This window comes from Gymnoscopelus braueri, assembly GCF_963280865.1.
Source record: "Gymnoscopelus braueri genome assembly, chromosome: 1".
Classification (NCBI taxonomy): Eukaryota; Metazoa; Chordata; class Actinopteri; order Myctophiformes; family Myctophidae; genus Gymnoscopelus; species Gymnoscopelus braueri.
Genome location: NC_137603.1, coordinates 39,873,328 through 39,884,846, shown reverse-complemented (window position 1 = coordinate 39,884,846; position 11,519 = coordinate 39,873,328). Strand labels below are relative to the sequence as shown.

Below are 11,519 nucleotides of genomic sequence, written 5' to 3'. Positions count from 1 at the left end.
GCCAAAGTATAAAATAATGGTTAAAGTGGTTACACAGATGTGTTCCCGGCTTTAATGGGAAAGACACACGATGCATTGGTCAAGTATTTATCCTGTGTGCAGACACATACAAACATAATGTCTAAGCAGTGTATTTTCTCTCCAGTCCAGTAAAGCTCAGTCCAGTCCATTTGGTATCGGCTCTGGCCACAACTACCAGGCTGACCCGGCGTCCTACAGCCCCCTGTCCTCGCCTGCCACCTCATCGCCCAGCGGCAACGCCTACTCAGGACTGACCAACCGCAGTACAGCTTTTGGTAAGGCCAATTATCTCCATTTATGTTTTTGGTCCATACTGTATATCTTTTTAACCACATGTAACCCTAGCGTCCCTTTTCTGGGGTAAACATTCTGCGAAAAATAGCCAATCTACAAGCTCACAACGCGTCACAACGCAACTCCTTCCTCTGTGAGCTTGTAGGTAAGGCTATTTTCGACAGAGAGATTTGGCGAAGAGGGAAAACAGGAGTGGACCAAGTACTGTATAGAGCCCTGGTGGACCTGGTTCATCTGAGTATATATATATATGGTTTAAGTGGTGGATCAAATCCCACACATGGAAGAGTTCAGGTGAACTGATGTAGAATTATCTACATCAGTTCAGAGTAGTTCTCAGTGGAGACTTTCACTTCTGCAAACAAATGCATTTGGGTGCAATTTCAACAGACACCGGAGTTATGAGATGGACTCCCCGTCTCTGTCATGATGACAAAACAGGAGTCTGAGCCCTTTGATCTTGACCTCAAATCATACAGAGCACATGGTTGATTGGTGACTAACTTTTTTTGACTTTGGTATTATAAGAATACCAAGTGGTCAAATGACAGATGGACTTGTGCCATTGTCTATGATATGCTGGATGCATACATACACAGAGTACATACACTCACTCACTCAATATACAACCAGTGAACCACAACGTTTCCCAAGCTGTTAGGACTCTTCTCCAAAAGTCTCCTGAATTGAAGGTCATGACAGGCATGAAAGCAAGAGATTTCACTTGACTTTGGAAACGTCATTTTGAAATGTGCTTCTTTTTCTTTTGGTAGTTCAGTGTGGCCCAGAGGTTTATTGTCCTTGTACATACAGTAGGTAATTACATGCATTACATGGGAGCATATCCAAACTAAACCATATTGTAGACCTGCTACGGCGCCAGCCTAGGGGAACCCTGGAGCAACATGAGAGTGTGATTCATGTTATGGCCCCATTAACCCATTAAAACCGGGAAAGTGTCTGTGTCATTTTAAATTTTCGTGTTGGCTTTTCAATCTTTGAATAAATACATTTCTTAAGCGAAATTTTTTAACTCAAATCTTTGCTTCTGGGGGTCCCTGGAACAAGATATTTTGAGATGGGGGTCGGCGGCCAAATACATGTCATTTTGGGGGTCCTTGACATGAAAAAGCTTGAGAACCACTGATTATAGCAACATACGTTTTTCAGAAAACTGTTAGGATTTAGAAGACATGTTTAGAATGGGCCTCAGGTCGTAATGGGTTAAGGGTTCTCTCTTACATCTGTCCCACACCACTATACGATGCACCATTTCAGACACAGAGCTAATGGATTACCTCATGCTGGGCTAATCTTTGGGTTTGCTAAGTAGTGGGAGAGTGATGTGAATGGCTCTGCATGTCCTTTTTCTGCGTTTTCTCCAGACAATATCTGAGTGGTTGCAAATGACACTGACTCAGTCTCAAATGGAAGAAGGCAATAATAGCGGGTATAATAATAGTATAATATAATAGCAGTAACCGCCATGTTCCATGGAAACTCTTGATCTGCCCCACAGGCAAAAAAAAAGCAAGACATTTTTTTTCCCCCTGTTTTTTTTACCGAATGGGTTCCCAGATTGTATATAAGTTAATTAATAAGTTAATACTTACTACAATACAATAAATCAACACATACTGTAAGACAATAGATTAATACATACTATACAGTAATACAACCAGTTAATGCATACTATAATACAATAAGTTAATATATCATAAGTCATTTAGCTTCATGTTTTAAAGTAAAAAGACATTTGACAAATGTAAGTGTAAGTGTAAGTGTAAGTATGTATGTATGTATGTATGTATGTATGTATGTATGTATGTATGTATGTATGTGTGTGTGTGTGTGTGTATGCATGTTTTATGGTACACTCGTATATCACAGCATGGGGTTCTTCAGACAGTTTGATGACATAGGGAGGCACCCTGTACTGTATGTGCCGAACTTCGAAATTTGAGCACTAATCTCACATGTCTCACATTCCTCCAGGCTGCAGTGGGTTTTAATTAACGTTCCGTGCATTTTCTCAAAGCCTGTCTGAGACGACATGCTTTCCGCACACGGGCGAGCGTACCATATAATATTCACACAGTGTAATCCATACATTAACACGCTTGAGTGAACATTTCTTCCCACATGTTATTATTCACAGCACAGCAGTGATCCAAATTATGCCTGACACCCTGCTAATCTCCTAACACGCCCTATACATGTCACACACTTTTGGAGAGCTATATAATGCGAATCTAATGCTAATGTGAAGTGATCTAAATTGAAAAATGATAGGAAATGGTGCATTTAAAGTATTTGAAAGAGTTTTAAGAAATGACAACTTATATCTGTGGTCATCTTTTTATTAATAGATAGATCTTTCAGCAAAAAACTATTTACATAAATGTATGATTATTATGTGTGACATTTGAAGGATGTTGTAATAGTATTTGTGATACCAGGTCAACACTAGATTGCTTACTTATTATTGATGATGTTTTGAAAGATTTGATTCGACAGGCGGCCGACAACACAGTCGTCATGTACACGCACGTGAAAAGATATTTTGCATTTGTTCACATTCAATTGAAGAGTGAGATGACTAAATGCTTTCTTTGTACCGATATCTGAGTAAATGAATAAGATTAAGTGATTGGGGCTCACCTGGTAAGAGTGTGCATACCGCATAAATGAGGCTATAGTCCTTTACAGCCTTACATCTACCACAAAAATCTTTTTTTTTTTTTTGTTTCTTTTTAAAGCTTACTGTACCTATAAAAATGCTCTGTATATGTCCAAATAATTTATATATAGTGTACACCCCTCAGCCATGACGCTAGAAAGTCACAGGGACTTACTCCCAATTCAGCCCTTGATGCTGAGTGGCAAGCAAGGAGTCTTATAGTCTTTGGTATGACTCGATCGGGGATTGAACCCCGTCCTCCCAGTCTCAGGGCGGACGCCCTAACCACAAGACCACTGAGCTGGCTGTCTCAGGCTAAACACTTATCAGAGCCTCACTAAAGACATTAATTATTCAATGAGCAAGTATGAAGGATGGTTAAGATTCTAAACAAGCACTTCCCCGTCCCTGACACGACCATCAATGAGGAAGTGACTGGCTTGTTTGTTTTAGTCACGCAGCATTGACAGTTTGCTGCTTTTTTTGCTGCTTTTTTTTTTTTCATTCATTCATTAACACATCCACCGCCAAGGGCTAATCTCATAATGTACTCACCAGTGCCAAGGTTTTATTGTTGTTTTTTGTTTTTTTCAGGTCGCCATAGGCCCCGTTAAAATCCTTTAGATTGCCCGATCCAATGTTTGTAAACAACGGGCACATGTCCTGGTGTCTACTCGTCGAGACCGCGTGTCAAACGGAGCCGCCATGTTTGAGTTCTGATCGTTTAAGTTAACATGGGAAATGCGAGGATGAAAAACTACATGTCCTGTACAGCTTTTACAGGGGTTTATGTGTACGACTTAGAATGGAGACAGACGGGAAACAAAAAACGTGATCGCACTTCCGGTCCGATCGGGTGGTGTTACACTGAAAATGGTCCCCCTAGAAAATTAAAAAAAAAAAAAAATTCGAAAAAAAGGAAAAAGCACCACAGCCCGTAGGCTACGGGATTGGCGCTTAACCGTTGGATTTAACGGCCCGTAGAACTACGGGCCCGGCGGTAAATGTGTTAATATATTTATAGTTCAGTTCAGTTTTATTTTCAGATGTTGGACATATAATGTAAAAAAGTGAAACATATTTGGTCATTTTTCAGAGATTCACATGCTGCTACTGCAGCATTGTCCAAGTGCCTGAAAAAGAGCTTGTCGGGCCATACCCCTTACTTTTCCCTTTGAAAAGAAACTGCTCTATATACTATTTATTAATCTATTTATTTTAGATTAGTAAATCATTTTGACCCCTTTTGTCTCCAAACTTGGTCTTCATGCCAATTAATCCTCCGCACACAGTTCTGTGTTTTGCCACTGCTGTCGTATCCTAATGACTCACCTGCTAGTGATGTGCCTCGACCCTCTTAACACTCCCACCCCCCACCCAGTAAGGAGTTTCTAGCGCAGTGCAAAGATCGACCTGGCTTCCCTGCTCCGAACATGGCCACTTGTGTTTGTGTAGCGCTGGGCCATTTCGGAAGCCCCACGGCAGGTTTGAATCCCTAGACTCCGGGGTGGTGGACAGGTACTTTACCTCTGCACCACCTGAGCGCCTGAGGGAGTACATTCCTTAAATGTATTGACAAGTACATTTATTGGAAAGAAATGAGATGAGTTTTCTATTGGATTTAAACCATACCAGGGGACATGGGGAAAGGGACTTAAAGATAAATAATTCTGCAGTGAGAGATTGTAGTGCAATATGAGGATGTGTTCCTGTGGTAGAAGATGAAATGCACAGGGCTGCTTGACAGGTTAACAGATGATGCAATCGACTTACATCCAGCTCTACGCTGAATCAAGTTGGCCTGCGTTGGGTAAACAGGTCACAGCTCAGCCACCGGCCTGTTTTCACATTCAGAACACTTATCTGGTGATACTTATCAATCAGAGAGTTCCACCATCAATATTGCTACTGGTACCTACCTCCAATCAATCAGACAGACAGACAATCTCTACATCAGTATATTTCACCAGGTAGCCAGTGAGTTAAAACCCTTCTGATGAGGTCATGGACACCAAAAAAGATCACAAAACGTGTAATATTATCTTAAGTGAAATATTTATTTACTTTTAGAAGCCTACCACTATTGACACCTAGCATGCATATTGTTGTGTATTAGACATTGGGGTATTTTATTAAGTTTGCTTAAATATGTCTTAAGAGGAACACCCAAGACTGTACAAAATGACCATGACCCCATTCAGTGATCTATTTTCTACTAAACCTTGTCTTTATTTATGAGCTAACTGTGACCTTTTGGCATGTCAAAGACAAATTACTCCAATGATGCGAGACATGATCCAGGACCTCGAGGTTCCGCCTCAAGGCTTGAATATTTTGTGGCCTTCACATTCTATGAATGTAGTGAAACGAACAAAACAAAAGAAAGGTATTTATGCCCAAGAGGCCGTTAGAAACAATCAACAACAGGACACAGAAGGACATGACACATGAGGATTAAATCAGCAGATGCAATATAACAGCACTAAGTAAAATAAATACATAAAATAACAGCATTGACATCACTTACAATGCCTCCAGTCCGACTATTGGCGCCGTGGCAATGCCAACGACGGCAACAGTTCAGTTCAAAAGCCGGGTAGAGGGCATGGGAGGGGTGGTTGTTGATGGCGAGTGCTTTGTTGAGTGTTTGTTTTCTATGGAATGTATTCAAGGACCTGAGAGGGAGGCGTGTTATTTCTGAGCAGATTGATAGTAGGATGTTTTGGATGGGACTTTTGTTTATCCAGACTGAGAGACTGGAACCGGCAGATGAAGGAAAATTAGACTATACTCGCAATGAACTCTCAGTTGTTGTTATTGGTGTTTTTTCTTCTTCTTTTCAAGACCAGTTTGCTATATTGGTATTTAATATGTTATATTACAGTAGCTCATCATACGAAAGCTAGACAATTGCGTTCTTTTAATCATGCAAAACCAGTGGAGAACTACTGCCTTATGTATGCACTTGTAAATGTCGATCTCAACATGGCTTTTTAGTATTCATGTGTGGTCAGCAGGGGCACATCAGTCATCTCTTAGAAGAGTAACTGTCCCCCCAGGAGTAGCGCATGTTCTCCAGCAGGCTAGAGGAATGGAGAGCAGCAATGGCCTTCTGAGTCCTGATGGTCTATTAATGGACAGGCACATTCGCCAAATGGATTTCCATTTTTCTATTCTCTTTTTCTCTTCTTCCTATTTTTCACCCCCCCCCCCCCCCACACACACACACACACATGCACACAGTCAGATAAAGGCCAAATGCCAGAGGGACAGTGGGTTTGAAAGATGGAACCCATTTGCACTGCCTTTTGAGTTCCTCTTCATCGTTCCGTGTGTTTCACCATATTGATTTGTGATATGCGCTTGTTTTCCTTATCTCTAGCTTCCTGTATTAGCCGGGTTCATTACTTATCTCTCTCTCTCTCTGGGTTTATTTTAACTTTTGCTCTCATTCCTCCATCCATCATTAGTGCACATTCCTCCCTGTGTCTGACTGCAAAGGAGATGAAACATAAGTGTTTATTGTGAAACAGCAGGAATGTTCTGTCTGCCGGGAGAGAGAGGGAGACGGCTTATCAATCTGCCTCTGTTTAATGTGCTCTGCCCTCCCAGTTGCACATATAGACTCACAGCAGCCCCTCAGGGAGTGTGAGTGAGTGTGCGTGTGTGCGTGCGTGTGTGTGTGCGTGCGTGTGTGCGTGTGTGTGTGCGTGCGTGCGTGCGTGTGTGTGTGTGTGTGTGTGTGTGTGTGTGTGTGTGTGTGTGTGTGTGTGTGTGTGTGTGTGTGTGTGTGTGTGTGTGTGTGTGTGTGTGTGTGTGTGTGTGTGTCTCCAACTGTCCTTGTGCGTGTCTGTGTGCATGTTCATGTGTGTGTGTGTTTGAGAGCCTATATATGCAAACCTCTGTCTTGTCTGTGTAAGGGCCATAATGATGGGCTGTTCCCGTAATACATCCAATTAGTGTTTGTTACCAACACTGACCTTGTGAGAAAGTCCAAGACTCAGCATATGGATGTTCTTGTTGTGATAGATCAATTAGAGTCTGAGACAGGCGAGAGCAGCAGCAGTAGCAGTAGTGAGCGTTGCGTGTTGAATATTTGATAAATGACAAGGGACCCCTCGCCACCCGGCAGAGCATGAGAGAGTACGTCAGCCGTTCCCCAGGAACAGGATTGATCGACTGCTCAGGTCACAACTGCTTATGTATCTGCCAATAAACGCTCCTTTTTAACACATCGGGTGCCAAACACGGTCTGGACCGTGTTTTCACAGAGTAGCGCATTGGTGCCGAACACGGTCCAGACCGTGAAATATGTCTTTTAGTTTTTTTCGTTTTTCTCCACACGGGCGGGGCTAGAGCAGCTCTGGGAGTACCCATTGTGATCTTGAGAAGGATAGGCCAGATAGATCACCGGAAACAAAAACATGGCTCCCATCCACTTCCTGTCTATTTCCTTCTTTAAAACACCTATATCTCCGAATCTGTTTCCGGTGGGGAAAACCGGTCATGCGCGATGCGCGATCCCCCCCATTGTAACTCGCGAGTGAAATGTTATCGTTCCAGGCTGTAGCCAGGGTCATCGCGCAACATGAATGGATGTTTTTTTTTACATGGATTTGCTCCTCGTGGAGTCTAGAGCTTTAAACAGCAAAGCGCAGTCAATGGGGAGAATGCTGGCACCCAACGTAAGTTGTTATGAAAAAATGCTGGCACCCAATGTGTTAACAGCTCTACCGAACCCTAACTTTATTCTGGCTGGGATTTAGGACATGCACTAGGGTAAGGGATGTCAAAATGGCACCATGTTCCCTCAGGTTGCAGTGAAATATTCTACACCAGGTATCACAGTGCCACAGACATAGCATCAGCACCCTTCGCCTAGGAATGCAACTTGGGATATTGATGCAGGCTAATATTACAATCTGGCAAACTAGTTTGCCGTGACATTAAATTATTTGAAATATGGATCGTGGGTTGTAAAAAAAACATGTTCTTCTCACAGGAATGTCTTCAGCACCAGCAGCTGGCCCATGTAGAGCATGGCTGTTGATACCTGCAATATATATTTTCTTGACACTATGATACCTAAGACTTAAAGGTATTTGAAAGGTTTCAGGCATGCCAAAATACTTTGGTTGCGTTTGAAATACGGTGCAGCCTTGGCCCCCGAGGCGTGCCGTGTACGTGGATCTCCAACTCTCTGCCTGTGTGTTTATGGCAATACTGTATGATCATTTTTTTAACATTTGGTAGTATTTTAAGTTTTTAACTGTTTTCTGATACTGTCATGTAAAATATTTTCATGTTATGTAATGTAATTTATTTCTGTGTGGACTCCAGGAAGAGTAGCGGCTGCTAAGGTAGTAGGTAATGGGGATCCAAATAAACAATAAACAATAAACAATGGCGTGTGTGTCTGCAGACGTGTCGGGGGAGAGCAATCAGAGCGGCAGTCAGTTCCAGGGCCGCCCCAGTGAGGTCTGGTCCCAGTGGCAGAACCAGCATCACACCCAGCAGGCCGGGGAACAGCACACACATCCCAACCCCAGCCAGACGGAGGTCTTTCAGGTAATGTAGGGCTGCAACTATCCATCATTGACTACTCTTCCAATTAATGGAATAATCACCGAATTGATTAACCAGTTCAGTGTTATTTTATACTTTGTTATAAAAATAGCAGATGTACATGCTTGACACTTTTCACTATTTCCGTTTCCACTGTTATGTCTACAATGACATGTCCAAAATGGGGATATGTTATTAATAGATTATTTTATGAAAGTGTCGATAAGTGCATTTTTTTCTTCTTCTAAATAACCAGTTAAATCGATAAGAGCGATTAACTGTTTCACCCCTATCACCATGCACCGCTCACACACCGACACATTGATCTACTTCCTCTCACTTCACACACACTTTCTCAGCACCTCACAGACACACAGAGTGTTGATGTTGGACCAGCAACGTGCAGTGAGCTGGATTGGACAGCAGTGAGGTGAAGGGGTGAAAAGGCACAGTCTGCTGGATGGACATAAGAGCCCGTCCACATCCTGGCCTGTGTCCAGTGTACACAGTGGTGTGCCTGATAATGGCTGTGCGTTCCTGGCCGGCCTCTAACCTTAGACTTCCTTGTGTGTGTGTGTGTGTGTGTGTGTGTGTGTTTGTGTGTGTGTGTGTGTGTGTGTGTGTGTGTGTGTGTGTGCGTGTGCGTGTGTGCGTGTGCGTGTGTCTTGTCTCCACAGGACATGTTACCGATGGCTGGAGACCCCACCCAGGGAACAGCCAATTACAACATTGAGGACTTCGCTGACCTCGGCATGTTCCCACCCTTTTCCGAGTAGAACCCTCGCCCACGTTTCTCCTTCTCCCTCCTTCCCTCCCTCCCTCCCTTCCTTCCTTCCTCATTTTCTTTCTCTTTCTCACTGTCTCCCGCTCTTGCTTGGCCGGACCGCACAGACAGAAGAAAATGGACAGATCTGTGCATTCAGTCATGGCTCTCATCCCCTCCTTCTTTCTATATAGCTTCTCTAACACACACACAAAGAGAATAAATGTTAGCACACGTGCGATCTAGCACGGTGAATATCTGGGTATACTCATCATTTGTACACACACACACACACACACACACACACACACACACACACACACACACACACACACACACACACACACACACACACACACACACACACACACACACTTGTTTTCGGGCATTGAGGCCTGCAGTATGTATGTTTCTAATCCACATACCTCGTTGCTGTCAAGAGGGATCTCTCGCTCGCTGATCACTCTGCAGACTGAGGGTACTTAACATAACCTGTACCAATCCTTCATTTTAACTCTGCATCCATCGTTCACTCTAATGACAGCTGTCTTCCCGTGCAATTGTTGACAGCGGTAGGTGAACTGGAAGGTGCATCCAGAAGTTATCCTGTACTCGCTGATAAATTCCAGAGAAAGGCGAGCACCTATTGCATTCAGACAAGAATCAGAGAAAGCCCACACTATGTCTGCATAGGCTTTGTTCATACTGCAGGCAAATCTGATTTTGTTTCTCAAATACGATCTTTAGGACTGACTGTCCGCACAGTTATTTGCATGTGTTCAGATTTGATCTGTGTCTTCAGACATCATCAACCTATCTGCATTGGTTGCTGTGGTAATGACACAATGACGTGAGTATGCTTAATTTATACTCTCGTCGAGCAACACCATCGTATGACGTATACTTAGTATAAATCAGGCTGCCGTTTCTGAGTATCCAGAATGAACAAAAATGTAGAAATTATATTTTAATCTAATTTCAAACCACCAAGGAATGTTCGTTCAAATCTGATTAGCAAAGACTGTCTCCATGTTTTTTTTTTTGTGTTTTTTTTTTGCTGTTCACACTTGGTAAAACCAATCTGATTCCAATCTGGATAGGCCAAAAATCGGATTTGGGCTGCCAGTCTGAACATAGCCATAGACACCTGTGCTATCCGACTCACACCTCGAGCCTGCGTCGTGGATGTACTTGCACACCTTACCGAAGTCTTTCCTATCTGCCAAACGGTGCCAGGGAAAAATGCTGTACAATGCTCATTGCTCATCAATACCACCTGCTGCTCTCCTCAGTATTTCATGAAGCTTATTGTGTAAATTATAACTATATGTAGTGTTATGTCCATAACCCTAGAGAAAACCTGACTCGAGACTAGAGGGACTCTATGTATAAATGAAAACAAAACGAACAAAAAAGTACAAATAAAGAAGTAATTTGCAAAGTCGCTAAGCTAAGGCTTAAAGTGCACTTCATTAAGCTAATCGCTAATCTCACCAGCCTGCTTAAAAAGGGAAAAACCGCCATATCGTCCAAGCAATGCGCAGTATTTACCAGTGTATTCTGTGTCCTTCAACTCTCGTTACTTGACTTTATTACTTTATAATCTTTTCAACTATTAACAGAGACTGGATAATACTTTATAGCGGGGGAACTTTTACACGATAAGATTGTATAATGTGTCTCTGGCAAGACCGACGGGAGAACCTTGAACTGGCGTTGGAGTCCTTTTGCTAAAAATCTTAAAATTGATGTTTTTTTGTAAATAATGTGATTTTTATGTCGACTTGTGTTACTTTCACACAGTACATGTTTTTTGTGTAGGTTTTAACGATATCATTGTGTGCAATGTGAGTACATATTTAACTATCGGTATTTAGTTAGTCTGTTAATTGTACATGAGTTCTAGACCTGTATAAATTGTGTAAATGTGACCCATTATTTTTGTGTAACAAATTGTGCTTGTGACAATAAATTCTTATTGGTTACGTGGCTTCCAATCAAAGACGTGTTTGAGTGTTGGGCCCCTAAGGCAGATTTTCATTCCAGGCGTGTGTTGGAGTGACGGTGAGCTTGAAAGCAGCTGTCCAGACTCTGGGTGGTTCTGAGTTAAACTGCCTCAGATGCAGACACCAGATAAGAAGATGATATGCTGCTCTGGCTTGTCCATCAAACAGCTTCATCTGTCTCTCTGTATCC

At 42.5% G+C, this 11,519-nt stretch overlaps 1 protein-coding gene across 3 annotated transcripts in view; it reads left to right on the top strand.

The window, feature by feature from the left end:
* arnt2 (aryl-hydrocarbon receptor nuclear translocator 2) overlaps positions 1-11,308 on the top strand; it is a 72,469-nt gene extending 61,161 nt beyond the window's left edge. For all 3 annotated transcript variants that reach the window (XM_080421538.1, XM_080421537.1, XM_080421536.1), the window contains 3 exons: positions 146-296; positions 8,418-8,563; positions 9,238-11,308. In XM_080421538.1, the coding sequence (XP_080277664.1) occupies positions 146-296; positions 8,418-8,563; positions 9,238-9,336 (396 nt within the window). In that variant the 3' untranslated portion in view covers positions 9,337-11,308. The remainder of the gene's footprint in view (positions 1-145; positions 297-8,417; positions 8,564-9,237) is intronic.
* Positions 11,309-11,519: the final 211 nt, after the last annotated feature.